Consider the following 17144-nt stretch of genomic DNA (forward strand, 5'->3'; position numbering starts at 1 on the left):
ACTGTAATCCCAGCACAACAATAAGAAAAAAACTGTCGACGGCCCATTCACCCAACTTTTCCCCATAAACACTGGTTGCATTCAATTCTCGCTGAGGTATAGACTGCCATCGTCCACATGGCTATATCCCGTATTCTTCTTCCACCACGGTGGACTCGCAGTCAGCCTTGTTTGCCGAGACACATACAGGTTGGCATTGTACCTAGATCATCATATAAGGATGCTACGTAGACGTCTGGAGGATGGCGCAAGGAGCTCATTGCTCGTGATTGTTATTGTCTACGCGAAGCAAGCGATGACTCGGAGCCATTCGCAGCACGTCCCTTATCGCCGATGATAACCACCCAAAACCAAAAATCAGATCACAGTCCACATGTCAATGACGAGTCTGGCCAACGCGTGTAGCCCCTTCTTCCCTTTTTCTCCTTCCTCACCTCGTGCATGCGAGAAGGCTATGGAGTCAGTCGGAACCCAACAACCGTTTCGAAGTCTCATTTCCAACTTCTCGAGCACGCGTCCTGCCTTCCTTCAACCTCTCCAACCCATTTTTGATACTCTCGATGTGAACTCGGACGGGCAGTTTCCCACCAATGATACCAGGAGCAGCCACGCGTTCCCGCAAGTCCTCAAGATCATCGCTCATCGCATGCAACGTCTGCAATGCCGCCATGACGTGGGCCCTCGCTTGCTTCCGGTAAACAGCCAAGTCGTTGAGCAGTGCCAGCCTGTCGTCGTACTCCCGTAGTTTTTGTTTATTTCCACCAAGCCTCGACCAAAGCTCGCCAAGAACGCGATCCTTTTCAGTACTCATATGTTTATCTTCGCGAGTGATCATGTCGTGGAGCGAGGCAATGTCCACCTCCATTTGGTCCAGATTTTGTCCGGACACTTCTGCTTCGACGATAAGACGTGCGATGGACTGTTCAGAATTGATCCATGGCAAGCGCAAATGCGCCTTGTATGATTTCATCAGCCGTTGGTCCTATCTTGATCGGAATTATAGCTTGGAGTATCGGCGAAGGCGCCTTTTCATGCGCTTCCTCGATGGTGGCCATCGCGTAACTATTCAGTGCCATCACCCTAATAATTGCTAAAGGTCAAAACGCGAATCATATCACGAAGCAAACATGAACAACACATACTCATCGACTGCGCCGGCCACCTTGGCATTCAGTTTCGTCAGTCCCCGTGCAGTTCTTTTAGCGTCGATAGAAATAGTCGATAGTAAATCGGCGACGCTCTCTCTCGACTTGAGGTCGCTGTATCGGACAAGCGTTGAAAGATCTCTGGTTGCCATCTCAGCCTTGAGTACTTCGATGGACAGAGCCGAACCGCCGACGGACTCCCCTACCAACTGGTCAAACATGGATCCTTGGGCCTTCACTAAGCCCGGGAAGTCGGGATGTTGAGGAGGGGTCAACGGCACTGGAACGCACAGTGCAGTCCTCGACATCCCAGGGATAAAGCAAAGTGGGTACAGAGCAGTTCGAAACACGTTGGTCATGCGAGAGATCAAGAGCGCCAACATCCACAGACACAGAAAAATGGACAACGGCCAGCGCATGTATTTGATGGCGACACTGACCACGTCGAGAACATACTGCACGGAGAACCGAGCACCAGCTGCAATAGCATCCTCCAGTTCCTCTTTATCTATGATAGGAGCTCTCTGGCGCTTCGGTTTCGCAGCAGGGCTCTTGGGGGGCCTAGTAGTGGTTGCGCCGGCTGCATGTTTGGCGCCTCTCCGACGCTTTCTCGGTGTATTACTTCCTATGCTTGCATTACTGGAACGGGCCTGCTCGGGAGTGCTCTCGGAATCTGAGAGATCTTCCCAATCACTGGCAAGGATCTGCAGAGCATGAGCGACCACTGCTGCTGGAAGGTAATGTAAGTGCACACCTCGGCTGTAGTAGCCCTGTCAAGCTGAGTAGGGCGTTCGTTCGGAGTTTGCATGGTGTCCAATAACTATGCCCTGACCGCACGCTTCTCCGTTGCAGGTCCGCCCCTTGCTTACTCGACGCAACTCAAGATGGACTAGAGAAGAACAAGCAAGACAGACCAATCGGTGGGCCCTCTGCCGGGCAGAGAAAGCACGGAAACCACGATGCAACATTCCGTACAGTGTGATCACGTGATACAAAGTGCTACAATAGATAGGGTACCTTTATTGGCTGCAAGTAGTACTGGTACTCACAGCATCTCGACATCCTCGTCAGAGTCACCAACGTCTTCCCAAGCTTCGCCGTTCGCCTCTTCGTCAGCCGGGGATGGATGAATTCCAAGCCCTTCCAGCGTCGTGATCAGCTCTTGCACATGTTCCATAAGGGGCTCGTCTGGGAACCCCTGCGATGAATACAACTGGAAAAACCAATCAGTGACACAATTTCCTCAGAAGTACGGGCCATTGAATGACTCGCCACCCGACATGTCTCCAAACAATCCCTTGAATCTCTAGCCATGTCCTGCCACTCTAGCTGTTCCCCATCCTCTCCAAGGCTCTCGGCAACAGTCACATCCCCTTCCTTCCTCCTTCCCGCCAACAACCACCACGACCATCCCATCAAATACCAACCATCCACGTTCGCATCGTCGGCAGCAAGCACGCCTTCGAGGAGAGACAGCGCATCGGAATAGGCATTACACTCCAACAACAATTTTGCGCGCGTAATTCGAACGGGTATAGGCAACGCGTTCAGAAGCAGAGAAGCATAACTCTGGGGATCCGTAGTACTGGTATTAAGTGAATGTGGATCTGGGGGTGGTAATGGGAAGGCACGGAGAGCTTGCAGTGCCTCCTCAGGTTTCTCCTGCGAGAGACGGACGCTAGCGAGGGTTTGCAGCGTCTCTAGATTTTGAGGGTCGACCTCGAGGGCGCGAGAGAGTAATGTATCACAGGTAGATGATGCTGCTGGATCAAAGCTGGTAGAACACCAGAATTAGACGTCGCCGATAATAGAAACGCGACGTGCCAGACGACCCAACGTACCATAAATCGTGAGATGGATCCATCCAGATCTCTATCATTCCCAAGTATGCACGGACGATGTTACTTTTGGTCTCGCTGTCATCGTCGTCATCTACGTTTGAAACTACGGGTGATTTACCCTTGAGTTGTGCGTGGAGAAGGTCGATGGCGGTCTGATAGTGAGACAAGCCAGCGTGGGGGTCATCATCGGACAGCTGCGCGAGGTGGAGGTACGCTGATGGAGGCGGAGGAGATGGAGCATCCGGGTGTGGGGGCACCAGGCTCAAAAACACCTGCCATGACGTGAGTGAGGACAAAGGTCGGTGAGCAAACCTTACCTCCTTAGCTGCATCGACTTCCTGCCAGCTCTAGCAGAACGACGCCCATCATTTCTCTAGCTTGGTTTTTCTCGGTGGGGGTGCCATCCTCCCGGGAGAGGATGCGCTCTATGAATTTGCGAGCGAGTGGATAGTCGCATTGTATGATCAGATCCTGGGCCTTTGCTAGGAGCGATGCGATGGGCGGCGGCTGGGAAGACGACGATGCGGGCTGAGACGCAGTCGAGCTGAATTTCCGCTGCTTTTGGCGTGCTCGACCCATAGATCTTTGCGAACGAGCAGTGAAATTTTGGGTCTTCCTAATCGGACAGTCTAATAGAGACGCCTACAGAATCTTTGCTAGTCGTGGTATGATGTGAAAGTACAATATTATGCCCTTGTCATTCGCGTCTCATGCAATCATAAAAGAAAGAAAAAGAAAAAAAGGGGGGAGTTCAGTCAAACCATCCAGCACGACGCATCTCCTCGCCTAGCCCGTCCCATTCACTGCTTTCTTTTACCGTACTCCCTACCATGCTAGGGGTGCTATTCGCAGCCGGACTTGCATGACCTCTGCGACCTGCAATCTCCGTAGCGAACCTATGCATTGGATAGCAGTCAACTTATCAGAGGAAAAGCGAGCCATCGAAAAATACACCATACCGAAGGCATTCGTCTAATCTCCATCGTACTCCCAAGTCTCCCACATTCCCATCCTTTCTTACATCTCCATTCGGGTTGTTTTCCGGCGTGTATGGTGGACCAGGTAAAAGGCGTCTACTCAACGCCCATATCATTCCTGCTACGAACGCAGCATGGGCACCTTCTTCGTCCAGCTCCTCCTCCTCCTCAACACGTTCAGGCTCAGGCTGTGTTCGACGAGGCTGGGGCGTGTGTCGCCCATCCTCACCATGCCCATCCCCGTCCTCACCTTCATCGCCGTCGTCGAAGGGATGGAAGGATTCTCCACTATAACGGGGATGAGGGCTTCCTTGTCTGCTCATCTCACCGGGAGAACCCACGTTGGAAGCGCTGTCGCGTGAAGCTAGAGACGTATCTGCCGCCTCTGCGCTTGCCCAAAAGTCTGAACCGGAACGCACGCTCTCGACGCCGTCCCGAGGATGTGTGCCATTCGAGGTGGTTGCAGTTGAGTTGGAGTGGGCATGAGAGGCGTTTTGCGATGATCGTGGAGGCGGGGACCAGCATGAACTTTGGAAGTACTCGCGAGTTGGAATGCTAAGGAGGGCGGCGCCTTCACGGCCTGCGTTCAGAACGAGTAGGGCGTGCGGTCGCGCATGACGAGCGAGGGAGAGCAATATTGCGCGGAGGGTGGGCGTAGAATTAGGTGACGATATTGGTGAGGACGAGAGGGATGGGAAGGTCGTGGTGCATAGAAAGATGACATCTGCATGTGGGAGAAGCTGAGGCCAAGATCAGAGGATGTAAATTGGATCCGGGAGGTAGTGGCCTACCACTTCTGCGCCCTCGCGTGCCCTGCGGCCCAGATCAATGCTGATCACACAATGGGATCGCCACTTGCGTTCTCTGGCGAGACCATCGACACCCAGTATGTTGGCGACTGTAGTGCGTATGCTGCGGCCCTCGACGTGGAGCCAGTCGAAAGGAGCGGGAGAGTGAGGTGTCTGGCTAGGGACCCTGAATGCGTGGGGAGACGGAGGAGCTGAATGTGAAGACGAAGAGGTTCCCGGACGTGCGGAGGTGGATGGGCGGGGTGCTGAAGGTGCGAGAGTGTTGGGAAAGATGGGAACAGGGGAACTCGACTGTTGTTCCCTGACGATGCCCGTTGGCGGCTGGAGTTGGTTTTGGGTATATCCGACGTAGTTTTCTGGTGCGAGGACTGGTCCTAGCAATGCGATGAAGTCTTCATGTGAGACATCCGGGAGGGGATTGTGATTGATGACGGTTCGTTCGCGGATGTCGCGGGCTTGCATGACCCATGCGGTGGGTACCCCGAGACCCGGCCAAATCTTGCAGTACTTTGTGCGGACGCCCGATGTTTCGAGTACGTCGCGCAGTCGCTGAGCTTCGGTGTTGCTGCCGAGAGACGCGATGAGCATGGGTTCGACCTCGCCCGCGGACGGGACGGTTACGCCGAGCTGAGCAAGCACAGCAAGGACATGGCCAGACGCTCCCCCACGCGATGTTTGGACTGCCTGTGCGCGCGATGCGCTGCCCGGGTGGGGGTAGGAGGGCAGGAAGAGGGTGTGGGTGAGGAAGACCGTCCCGGTTGCGAAGATGCGGAGGGGTCTCGGGGTTGGCGACAACGAGTGCTGGGGTGGGTGCATCTGCTGTGCGGTGTCCCGTCGCAGTCGGGTCATGGCATGAGTGAGTGCACCGTCGAACGAGAAAAAAAAAAGAGAGACGCGCTTACAGTTATTAGTACTACAACCTTAATCTCGGCCAGACGCCCGTTGCTGTCTCGCCTAGATCATCTGCCCTCGCCAAGAAATAAAATAAAACCACACGCTTTAAACTGGCAGAGACCTTATTAGCTCACAGCTGCACCCAAAGCTACGACCCGGACCCACTGGCACACCGCGACCCGCTGATCACCACACACGCCACGATCGCGTTGTTTATTTCCAAAGCCCTTGCCAAACACGTGCACACACAACCAAACATCCCGCCGACCTCCGGCTCTGACAGGAACGTGGACAGACACACAGGCAAGTCATGGCTTCCATCGTTGCACCACTCCGACGGTCGTATAGATCCCTTGTAAGTGTCTCAGAGTTGATCCCACAGACTTTACAATCCTTGAACACACAGCAATGGCTTGCACATGAGCGGCCTGTCATCTTCTTTTCCCTTCTAATCGGAATCTCCGGTCCTGTTCTTGCCTTCACCGTGCCCCCGATCAGGAGAAACTACTTTGGTTACGTTCCACCGGAATCAATCCCTACTACCTACCCTCGTAAGTCGTTCTTCCATACCTAACAAAAGTTTGTCATGTTCGACTTCTTCTCTCTTACAATAGTACCTCAACGACCACGGAGACCCGTAGAGGGATATGACGACGAGTAGGTTGCAGCCGGATACCAGGTCGGAGTGTACCGGTACGTTCATCCACCTTGGTCCCTTCTGGTCCTGATATGCCTGCGAGTAGACGCTGCTTTAGAGTTAGTCGATGTATATACCACGTTTGAATGTAATCACTTGCAGAGTTTTTACTCGAGATACATATGCTACTGGACTTGGCAATACGACCCGAGCCTGCGTCGCGATGTATGTATGTACATAGTAGACTGCCCAATTGGGAAGCCGATCCTTCGCAAATATTTCAGCTTCGACTCGACGTTTTGACCATGAACGTCCTCCGCAGTGCTCTAAACTGTTCAATTCGCCGCACACGTGGACCTGTACGACCAACGGGACTTTGCCTTCGCGTGTCTACGAAATTCGCACTCTCCCGCCCATTTTCAGACGAGCCTGTAATAGCAGCGGCTGCAGCTCACGGTGAAAACCTCAAACAGAAGCCCAAAGCATCCACACCCCTCAGACGTACTGCCTCTGCCTCGCTTCCCATTCGTGCAAATCCGACTCCTACTCGTAGCGCCATCCAACCCGTCCTTACTTTCGCAACCGCAGAGCGCTACATCCCAACCCGTTTACGCTCTCGCCTACCTCCGCACTCGCAGAAATTGCACGACGCGTGGTGGGTTCCAAGGTGGGGTAAGGATGGAGAGGTTTTCGTGTTTCCGAATGGCAGTTTCGTGTGTTGGGGAACGACAGAAGAGGAAGCCCGACAGTTCGCGAAACGAGTGCTCGCGCCCTGTGAAGTAGGGTCACTTCGAGAGGCAGAAACAGAAAGCCTCGAATTCGTATCCGATCCCAGCGAGTATGCAATTTCTTGTCTCCTGCTCAACAACTCATAACCGTCACCTCACCGACCAGGAAAACGCGGATACAAGGTGACTTGATTATCCTGGGCCGTGTTGCGCCCCTTCAGGAGCCGGGGAGTGCCCCTGCTCTCCAACCACCTGATCCAGCTCTGGACACGGCGACCCTACTGGCTCGCTATGCCTTCTCACAGGCTCTTTCGCGGTCGACGGCACTAGCAGTCCTCGAAGAATCTCTCGAAGACTATCTCTCCTCGGTTGCACAACTTCCTCATGCTCTAGAGAAGACGGGAGAACCCGGACTCAGCCGGGAGGCATTGATCAAGAAACTCGGTGCACTTCTCAAGTTCCGTCAAGGACTAAACCTCAACCGCGAGAACTTTTCAGACATCCCTGACCTTTACTGGGCAGAACCAGAGTTAGAAGGTTTTTTCAAAGCCATGTCAGGAGCTTTGGAGGTCAAAATGCGAACAAATGCTGTCAACGAAAAGATCACTTATGCTACGGAGGTCAGTCGCGACTCTTAATACAGGTCAGGGACAAATTGGAAACTTGAGAGTCGTGATTATAGGTGCAATCTATTCTTCGTCAACTGCTCACTGAGGTACGTCGGTCAGCAATGACTCCGCTCGCGGTGACCCTGACCTCGTATTAGTCCACAGCACATCGGATGGAGTTGGTCATCATCGCGCTAATTGCGGTGGAAGTTGTCATTGTACGTCGCTAAGCACTCACTTTCCTCCGCTAAAGGTTAACCCTGTACGTCTGGAGGCACTCATACGGGACGGTCCTGAATTATGGCACATGGCCTTTGGGCAGTCTTAAGAAAATCATCTCAAGACAAGCGCAACGTAGCCTTTGTCATCTTATTCTCTTCTTCACAGTATCATGGAATATCATCTCTCTCCTATAGTTACTTGTGTATCTACACCACTTAATTATCATCTCCGTTATATCACCCTTCAGCTAACTCCTGGAGTTTGCGAAGCGCGCCGCTTGCTCAAACGTTGCCAACTTCGAGCCTCCACACCAGATCACCCTCTTGTTTCCGCACCAAACTCTCTCTTCAGGTCTTAGAACTTGGCGACTGGCACACGCCCTGCAACTCTGACTTTGACTTTATTTGGACATCTACGGCCTCTACGTAATTACGAATTTTGGTCTACTTTTTCTTGGTTCGATAGTCCTCGTTGTCGCAGTATCCTTGCTTACTGTCCCGAGGGTTCGTAAATATATCATGTTCGATGCTGGTGAGATTCGGGTCGGACATGAACATAGAGCGATACAACTGGAAGCTTCCAACTGTCTCGTTCTATGTATGGTACCCCATGGAAGGCCTTACTGACATGGTACAAGACGTCTCCAAGCCTACGATCCGGACTCCATTCACAGCACCTGTCCTCAGTGGGATCACTGGCTGGTATGGGGATGTATTTCCTTCCCAGATCAGTGAATGGGAAAACACCATCACGAGACACAAGGAAGGTGCATGCATACGCTTTCCAATGGATTGTCGTTACTATATGAGGTCTTGGTTTCATATGATGGTTTGATTGATCAGCAAATCCCCCACCTTGGAGTTTGTCTATCGGCCCTGTGTGCGGTTTGCAAGTCCTGCTCGACACCTTTGCCTTGGTGTGACTGACGCTCATGACTCGATAGCGTGATATAGCAGCTATGCGGGCTGCGATCTCGCATGTTCTGTTGTGGGATGCCTTTTGCTACTAGACTACTTCGTCACCCTCAGACTCCTACTCACTTCAGGACGTTTGGGATCCACGGTAAAGAGACTTGTGGGCGAGAGGTTGGAACCGCTCTCTGAAGAAGGATCAAGGATTAGATGCGCGACATCTTCCATGGGTAAAGTTTCCGGAGGATTTGCATCACTACATTTTACGACCGTCTTGCGCATCACTACGAGATCTAGACGACTTGTCATCACCCAAACTTCCAGATGACATTTTCGATGGTGCCCGCAACTCTATGGTGGTGTTGGGGATAGCTGTATCGACGCCTTGCACCAAGTCCGTTAACGAGGGCATTGATCTGCACGACGAACACTGCACAAAAACTTTCCGCCTCTGTGTTAACTCTTTGATACGCCAGTCTCCCCACAGTTGTCTTCCGAGGGCATCAGAACTTGCAAGGCACTGGACTGGGATTACTTTGAGGAACGTTTGTATAACCAGCTCCACCTAGGACGAATCTGAGGGAGATGGCAAACAGTCGCGCCTTAAGGCCTGACCATTGTGCGTATCGCGATCGGATATGTCGTGCTTGTGTAATAAGAGATACCCAGCTGCAGTATATACACCAGAGATCGGGGCTGCAGAATAGGTATACTGGATTGAAAGTAGCCAAATTTCGTGCGCGATGTAAAGGCCATCTGCTTCTATACGGGCTGTCCATATCAAGACCGAATGGATGGCGATCACGTGTACTTGTACGGCATGCAACATAGATTGCACTAACACAAAACGGATTAGTTCCCGCCACTACACTATACCACTATACCACGGGACTAAAGCGATCTTACCGTGACGTAGTACATCGACCAGACTACCCAGAATGAAGAGCTCACACCATGATACCGTTGAGTTTTCGCGGCAGCCTAGCTTTTCCAGTGCAGCTAGTGTACATGTGACATTCCCCCTATCTAACACACGTCCATAGAAAATCCGAATTAGTGAGCGTTGATAGACATGAGTGCAAAACGAATGACTGAGGTGGGTTGCAGTAGACAAGTACCCTATCTGAATTGCTAGACACAAGAGTGTAGTGTCTCTTGGAAACGGTCACCCAATTATGAAATTAGGAGATGCCACACCACTGGTAGTTGACTGCGCGGTGGCTTCTCGTCTCGGATCACGACTCCGAGTTCGCCAGCCCGCCTGGCAGCGTCTGCATCCCCGTGGATACCACGTGCAAATTGTACAATCTATGCACACCGCGCAATGAAAGTCGCGGTTTATTCGTCGACCTAGTCTCCGTCGTGACTTGTGCGGATCAATTCCTCCGCAGTTAGTGACCGCGCCTTGATAGAGCAGCAAAACGGCTTCGGACGACTATCACATATCACTCGGTTAGCATCTCCAGTGGTCTGAAAAAGAAACGGATGCGGACTTCGATAATCCACCTGTGAACTCTGGAATCACATTGATCTCGTTGCCGCAATGGTCCCTGGCCTTTTCAATCCGCATGGTGGCCAGTACTGATACGATGGTAGCCCAGACGGTTTGATCAGCGACGTACTTCCCAGGGCAGTAGCGACTACAAGGAAATGTTCAGTCCGAGCACTTGGTGGAATCGGCAGCGAACGCACCGTCCGAAACCGAACGGATCAGTTGCAGTACCCTCTGCCAGGTCCCCTGATGGTGTCAGGTGCCGCGCAGGATTAAAGATCAGAGGATCCGGAAAGCGACTTTCGTCATGAGCCATAGCCCTGGATTTATGCACTACCAATCAGCCCAGAAAACCCTACGAGAGATCACTATCGCACCATAAGTTGGTAAGGATGATTGCGCCTGATTTAAGGTTGATCATGTGAAAAACGGCTTAACAAACGCATTAACTTGCCTTTGGGTATGTACATCCCCTCAAAAATATCGCTTGTCGTCGTCATGTGTGGAAGACCTATTATTTGGTAGATTTGCCTGAGTACGCATGACTTTCATTCATTTGAGGTAACTAACCCATAGGGGATACCGGGTGCCACCTGAAAGTCTCCAAAAACACCCCTTCGACGTAAGGGAGGTTCGGTCTGTCATTAAAGTCCGGAAGGCGATCGGAACCCACGACACGGTCGATCTCTTCCTGAGCTTTAGTCTGTACCTCAGGGTGTAGCACCATGGCGAGGACGAAAACAAGGAGAGTGGCATGAGTCTGTCGGTTAATCAGAAAATATCCACACAACGTGCACAACTATCACGGACGGTTTCCACACCACCTTGGTCTGATATGAGTCGACTCTAATGACTAAGTGGGACCCACTCACCCAAAAAAACTGTCGCTGCCACAGCTTTTACAGCATCATCGTGACTTTGACTACTCCCGTATGATCCCCGGATTAGATCATACACCATGGACTTCGTGGCCGTGCCAGCATCCTGTGACGACCACCGATCAGCGGATTGTCCAAAAAAGACATGAACAAGCACGTACTATGCACCCTTTCACATAATCAACTGGTCCGTCCAAGATGTCCCTCGCAAGGATACGACATTCCTTGGCCCGTTGTTTGTACCGTCCTCCCGGAAACCACGAAGGGATGTACGCCACTTGAATGCAGACTTCAGCTTCAAACAACATAAGCACGGAGAGACCTACAAAGTGGAATCACCCCGATTAAAGCGGCACGCTCCGGTGACAATGAGTCTAGAAACAGCGACAACAGTCGTACAAGCTTGGAAACGAAGGGGTCATTCTGTGGAGTAACGTCATAGCCGTATGCGACAGCCATGATAATTGCTGCTGATAACCTAGACGCTTATCAGATCCTTCGCGTCTAAGAAGAGACCCTGACGCACGTGTTGAAATGCTGGTAATATTCTTCTGGAGACGAGAGAAGGTTCCGAAGCAATTGGTGGACCTTCCGCACTTCCAGTAGTTTGTATGTCGCCGCAACTTCTTTGTTCAGAGCAACACGAAACATCCTGCGGTGCAACCTCCATTCGCTACCGTACGGTAGAAGACCGGTGTTGAAGTCCATGCCAAAACTGCAGAACACATCAGCGGCACGGTCATTTTATGTACGATTGCTTGGTGCCTACAGCTTGTTCGTAGGTATGTGTGGTCGATCCGAATATATAGTGGACCGCTGTTCCAGAAGTGCACGGGCGACTCTCTCACTGTTAACAACGATCAAGTCCTTACCAAGGAGCTTAGCGTGCAAGATGTCACCTATACAACTCTGAGGGTCATTCAATATCCACAGTGTAATACTTCACTTACCATACTGCTTCCCCCATTCTTCGTAGGTTAGCCAAGGTTCGGTGAAGTTTACATCAAAGACATTGCCAATCAAAGGCAACCCGCGCGGACCAGGAGGCAGCGGTAGCGGACCTCGTAGAGCCCGATTCTTGCATGCATAGAGCAAGGCCACGAAGCAGAGCGTCGAAGAGAAGTAGGTAAACGTGTCGCTACTGAGGGTCATCGTTAGGACTAGGGCGGTCACTGGGAAAAGAGCTTTCTCCATTTCTGTCTCATCTGAGAGCGTTTTATAGTCTTGTTAAAGTTTGGGAATGGCTCTTACGCAAGACACGGGATCCGCATCGGCACGAACTTTGAAGGACGTTGCGGAGTTCCACAGCGACTATTACTTACGTATTTTTCTTCTGTCAACATGTCATATCGCAGCAAGATGCGGTTCCGCTGGATTATTAGCTTGCAAAGTCACCTCCCGCAAACACATGACAACGAGAACCCCAAAGGTGAAGTATGACATACTACATTCGTAGCGAAACTTGTAACGTTCGCTGAGAGCCCATGCAACCGTCATGCATTGAATTTGGAGCCTTCGTATTGGACGACTTCTGTCCATTGCACAATCCGAGTAGCAGCAGCGACCCTGATCCAGACCTTACTAGTAATAATAAGCGAAACCGCACAACGCGTGCAATTAATCGTACCTAAACTTTACGAGATGTCCAGACTTACTATGTACTTGTTCCAGACATAAACCAAAATACAACCCTATCGAGGAATCCGAGAGTTCTAAGCACCATCAAAAGTGAGGACTGGCACCCAGCTAATGTTCATCGAAGGAACTACTCGTGACCATTCTCACGAAGTCGCTTCAAGGTCAGCAGTCCATTTTCTGTCAACAGCTTGCCGAGTTTATCGGTTCGATTGAAAAAGTTGTTGCTTGCCGCGAGTCATGATGCGTGGGGATGTTAGGCAATCACATCACCTACCGAAGCACTTCGAGTCGTTCATTTTGCTACTGTCACCTCCGTCGACCCTAATCTCAATGCCGGCATTTTCCCCCTTAAAATTAGTCGTGACAGGGAAAGCGTGCTCAATCACATAGTTGCTGTATTCACGTTCCCTAAAACAACGTTGAGGGTGACTATGAGCATCAGACAAGGAAGGGTTTTCACGCTCCTTGCCGTGTTGGAACAGTCGGAAACTTCCTGAGACTTACAATGAAAGACGAGGCCTATATAATATGGATTTCGAGCGATCTGTCGACACCAGAATCGACTCACCGTGTATCAAAGGCTTCGTTGGTATGTAAGTGGCACCTAACCATAAATATCGACCGAGTTTTCGGCCACTCGGTTTTGTATTCTGGGGGTCCGCCTTGTAGGAAGATCTCGATGCATATATAGCCAACTCATTGTTGTGGATGATTTTTTGAACCCACAGTGGTATCCACGATCTGTCTTTGACAAGTCAGTGTTCGGGTGTACAGGAGTAATAGCACTGCACCACCATGCCTTGCTGTCCACGACACAGCAGAGGCACGACTACGACCAGCCAGAAAGTCGGGATTCCCTATTTCCGTCCACATTGCGCATGTATTGCAGCTGATTGGTGCAAATTATGAGGTAGAAGTACAGTGGCAACCATTACCATCTCTACACAAGTTAAGAAGAAGAACAAACAGGAAACACAACACAAAGTTGAATCCCCAAGGACTCACATTAACGTCTCTTGGCTGGGGGCGTGTCAACGCCGTCCTCCATAGCTTTCCTCTTCGATCCGAATCCAAACACCACCTTCGTCCGCTCTCCAGTCGGCGTAGCGCTATGGGACTGTGACGGTGTGTCCACAGTAGACGATATCCTAGAGAAACCGGGCCTTGCGGTAGGAGCAGGCGACCCAGAGTCGTATCTTGGTCCAGCAGAAGAGAAACCCGAAGGCACCGGGCTCGCACCGTCTACGCTGGCGACACCGTTAATGGATGTCTGCGGGGCTTGCAGTGTGATAAGCCCCTTCTCGTCATGCATTTGTACCAAGCCGCTCTTTGCCCCGTCCTTTTTCTTGTTCTTGGCCTTCTCGGTTTTGCCTTTCGATAAAGGCGGGGGCTCCAAGAATTCAGAGGCTTGAGGGACCGCGCTACAAGAGACGTAGTTCGAATCAAAAACAGTGTTCATGTCGTGGCGAAGCCACTTACCCTCTATTTCCGACAGAGAGCACGAAGTGCGCTTGGCCAGTTTTCTCCTGTCGGATCTGGAAAGCACGGTTCATACTTAGTGGAGTGTCGCCGCTGGCCATGGCCTCTTTCTTCTTCTCCTCCGCAATCCTTTTCAACCGTTTTTCTGTCTTCAATTTGCCTGAACCCTTGCCATGGAACTTATGAGACAGCGCCTTCCACGCCTCCTTCGGTGTAAGCGTACGTCCAAACTCATCGTAATAAACGATGTTGACGTCCGGCTTGTAATCCTTGAAAAACTCAAGGTTTGCCCGGGACTCTTGCTGCTCGCGGAGACGGTTTTCATACTCGCGAGTCGCTTGGTCTTTATTGCCACCGCGGGATTGTAGCCGCTCCAGCTCTCGTTGTGCCTGTCGGCGCCGGTGCTCAGCCAACCAAAAGTCACGTTGCCGCTGGACCTTTTCCCGTTGAGTGAGGTCAGCTGTTGGTTCAGCCAGCAACCCTTGTTGCCTAAGCAGGGCCAGTGTGCCAGCCATTCCGGAGCTGTAAGTCTGTTCACTGGCAGTCCCAACTTCGAGCCCCCGCTCCACAACAGCACGTTCCTCTGCCTCAGTGGCTTTGATGGCAGCTTCCACGGCTTCTAGCATCGCCTCACCATCTTCATCTTCATCCTCTTCCTTTACAATCACTTCGCCCGCCTCGAGTTCATGAATCGTTTGATCGCCCGGAGTGGCTGAAGTCTGCCTGGAAGGCGGTCGCTGATCAACGGAAGGTCCAGCTGGGGGCCCACCTTGCTCGGTCTTCGCCGGTGCCGAGGTGTACGATATACTACGAACGAACTCAGAGGTGTCATCGAATACGAGGCCTGTTTCTCCACGGTCTCCATCAAGTTCATCTATCTTCATGGCGTCAAGATGGACCGATTGCTCTCGAAATTGTTGTTCGGCAACTGTTTTGGAAAATGATGCTGAGTGATGTTGAAGGACATTCAATATGGTCACTCACGTTTACGAGCAACCTCTTGCGGTGTCAACGTTTTTGGTTTATGAATCTTTGCTCTTCTTGAGCGGGCGAGAGCAACTTGTAGCTCATCGTCATCGATAAAATTAGCGTCTAACTCACGTGGCCTGGGCACAAGTGGCTTCTGATCCACCTCCATCTGGTTCTCATCCTTGGCATCCGCACCATCATCGACGTCGATTGCAGTGCGTCTAGCCAATCGCTTCTTTTTAGTCTGGTAGGGCGTTAGGGTTTCAGTGTCTGGGACGTGCCAAAAACAGTCGGACATACCTTTGGCTTCTTGAAGCCGACGTCACCCTCGCGAAGGTAGTCGGTTGTTTCCAAGTTTTCTGAACACCAGTACTCAACTGTCAGGTCACGAATGTCTTTGGGGCGACACTTACTGGTATAGTCTATTGATAACAAAGTTCGATTGACTTTAACAAGGTCCTCCTCAGGTTCAACCACCTTCGCCACCTGAGTAGGTGTAACAGAGCTACCCAGACGAAATCCCTGTAGTAATGGCAAATCGGTAAAGTTTGCGTACTCGCCAACAAGTAGGTGTCGTACCGTTTCCCGGGAACCCTCCAGTTCCTCGTCGTACTTGGCAAGTATGGATCGTTTCATGCCTTGCTTCCCGGTAGCGAATTCGTCATCGTCGTAGCCGGTGTAGTCACGTCGCTTGATTTTCATTTCAACATTTTTTCGCGTCCGTTCTTCCTCCGCCAAGTCTATGTTCTGTAACTCGTCCTCTGGAAGTGAATGATATCAGAAACGTGAACTTTGTGTCTGCAGGAAAAAATACCTTCGTTGTCGAGGATGCGGCTATCTTTTAGGGTGAGTACATGGGCATCGCCTTCCGCTAGCTGCTCCAAATCGTGGCCAACCTTCAAACCAACCAAATCCTCTGAAACAAATCCAAGAGAATATCAGGCGTATGTTTCCAAAGTACTTGGGAAAAACGCACTCTCTGTGTACTCCTCACCCTGAAAAGCCTTGTCCATATTTTCTAACTCTTGTTGGCGTTTCCTTGCGAGTTCTTTCTCTCTCTTCTTCGCTTTCTTGATCCATTTTAGCGTATCTTCTGTGTCGCCGTCGGGATCACCAAGAGTTGCTCCGGAGAGAGAACTACCCAGTTCTCGTCTATTCTTCACCCTACACAAGTCAGGAATATGAGCAATGGCTCATTCGGAGGAATGTTTGGGCCTATATGCCCAACATAGTGGAAATAAAAGTATCTTTCTGACGTGCATACAAAGTACTCACTTCGCTATACGGTCATAGATCTTTCTGGCAACACGAAGACGATCAACGTCAGTGACATGCGTATATGCAAAAGAAAGTCATGACATACTTGGCCTCGCGTTCTTTGTCCTCCCTTTCTCGATGCTTGGCGTAGTTCTGCTCTGCTTGTTTGTCCGCATCGTCGGCAGGTGCAGCATCCTCCGTGAGAGGCTTGAGACCAAAGGATATACGGATTCTGTTAGTTTCTTCGAGACTGATGCTTTCTTCCATCGACATGGCAAGAACGGGTCCTTGTGGCAAGGATAGAAACCAACCGTAGGTGGAGTGGTCAACGTCACCGTCAAACGACGGCGCTGAAGGTACGAATGTGTGGTCGGCAAGCCCCGGATTTGTCAGCGAACATAGGTCCCTTCCTGATTTGGTTGTTGTATTTAGCCGGGCCTCAAAAGCTGGCATTACCAACTAGGGACATGAGAATAACGATGTACATATGTAAGTTTCTGTGGGCGACACCTCGAGGCAGACACCCTCCGGGCCTCGTGTCCCTCACTAAATGAACAGATCAACAATCAATGACATAGCTCGCCACTCCGCTAACCGATTATGTTATCCTCAATCACATTCCCATTTGCGAAGAATACAGCCGCGGAGGAGATTGAGCT

At 51.2% G+C, this 17144-nt stretch overlaps 7 protein-coding genes across 7 annotated transcripts; 2 read left to right on the plus strand and 5 right to left on the minus strand.

Moving 5' to 3' along the window:
* Positions 1-63: 63 nt before the first annotated feature.
* On the minus strand, positions 64-2093 carry F5J12DRAFT_445043 (uncharacterized protein). Its single transcript, XM_051739455.1, has 4 exons — positions 1900-2093; positions 1143-1849; positions 956-1080; positions 64-891 (listed from the first exon to the last, which is right to left on the minus strand). The coding sequence occupies exons 1-4, from the start codon at positions 1951-1953 to the stop codon at positions 461-463; spliced, it is 1317 nt and encodes a 438-aa protein (XP_051603017.1). The 5' UTR covers positions 1954-2093; the 3' UTR covers positions 64-460.
* F5J12DRAFT_964559 (uncharacterized protein) lies at positions 1742-3565 on the minus strand (the record flags this gene model as incomplete). Its single annotated transcript, XM_051749982.1, is given in 5 exon segments — positions 1742-2343; positions 2421-2919; positions 2987-3258; positions 3304-3324; positions 3344-3565. The coding sequence occupies 5 exon segments, from the start codon at positions 3563-3565 to the stop codon at positions 2191-2193; spliced, it is 1167 nt and encodes a 388-aa protein (XP_051603018.1). The 3' UTR covers positions 1742-2190.
* A 104-nt stretch (positions 3566-3669) lies between these two features.
* F5J12DRAFT_809876 (uncharacterized protein) lies at positions 3670-5850 on the minus strand. Its single transcript, XM_051744751.1, has 5 exons — positions 5801-5850; positions 5675-5735; positions 4755-5591; positions 3946-4703; positions 3670-3882 (listed from the first exon to the last, which is right to left on the minus strand). Exons 3-5 carry the CDS (start codon positions 5586-5588, stop codon positions 3738-3740), a joined length of 1737 nt encoding a protein of 578 aa, XP_051603019.1. The 5' UTR covers positions 5589-5591; positions 5675-5735; positions 5801-5850; the 3' UTR covers positions 3670-3737.
* A 79-nt stretch (positions 5851-5929) lies between these two features.
* Positions 5930-6576, plus strand: F5J12DRAFT_809884 (uncharacterized protein). The gene is made up of 4 exons (XM_051744752.1): positions 5930-6021; positions 6073-6217; positions 6281-6359; positions 6410-6576. The coding sequence occupies exons 1-3, from the start codon at positions 5977-5979 to the stop codon at positions 6325-6327; spliced, it is 237 nt and encodes a 78-aa protein (XP_051603020.1). The 5' UTR covers positions 5930-5976; the 3' UTR covers positions 6328-6359; positions 6410-6576.
* F5J12DRAFT_809886 (uncharacterized protein) lies at positions 6570-8108 on the plus strand. The gene is made up of 5 exons (XM_051744753.1): positions 6570-7141; positions 7198-7651; positions 7714-7746; positions 7798-7857; positions 7914-8108. Exons 1-5 carry the CDS (start codon positions 6609-6611, stop codon positions 7965-7967), a joined length of 1134 nt encoding a protein of 377 aa, XP_051603021.1. The 5' UTR covers positions 6570-6608; the 3' UTR covers positions 7968-8108.
* A 1660-nt stretch (positions 8109-9768) lies between these two features.
* On the minus strand, positions 9769-12417 carry F5J12DRAFT_809891 (cytochrome P450). The gene is made up of 13 exons (XM_051744754.1): positions 12093-12417; positions 11912-12041; positions 11669-11857; positions 11469-11620; positions 11304-11419; positions 11137-11248; positions 11075-11088; positions 10835-11024; positions 10719-10775; positions 10642-10666; positions 10465-10584; positions 10266-10412; positions 9769-10207 (listed from the first exon to the last, which is right to left on the minus strand). Exons 1-13 carry the CDS (start codon positions 12334-12336, stop codon positions 10123-10125), a joined length of 1581 nt encoding a protein of 526 aa, XP_051603022.1. The 5' UTR covers positions 12337-12417; the 3' UTR covers positions 9769-10122.
* A 1211-nt stretch (positions 12418-13628) lies between these two features.
* On the minus strand, positions 13629-16758 carry F5J12DRAFT_964577 (SART-1 family-domain-containing protein; the record flags this gene model as incomplete). The annotated part of the gene is made up of 10 exons (XM_051749983.1): positions 13629-14201; positions 14260-15187; positions 15244-15472; positions 15529-15587; positions 15642-15750; positions 15808-15989; positions 16043-16144; positions 16205-16392; positions 16504-16523; positions 16588-16758. 10 exons carry the CDS (start codon positions 16756-16758, stop codon positions 13787-13789), a joined length of 2403 nt encoding a protein of 800 aa, XP_051603023.1. The 3' UTR covers positions 13629-13786.
* Between the last annotated feature and the right edge of the window lie 386 nt (positions 16759-17144).

This window comes from Pisolithus orientalis (assembly GCF_024613125.1).
Source record: "Pisolithus orientalis strain OTSU chromosome Unknown F5J12scaffold_5, whole genome shotgun sequence".
NCBI classification, from domain to species: domain Eukaryota; kingdom Fungi; phylum Basidiomycota; class Agaricomycetes; order Boletales; family Pisolithaceae; genus Pisolithus; species Pisolithus orientalis.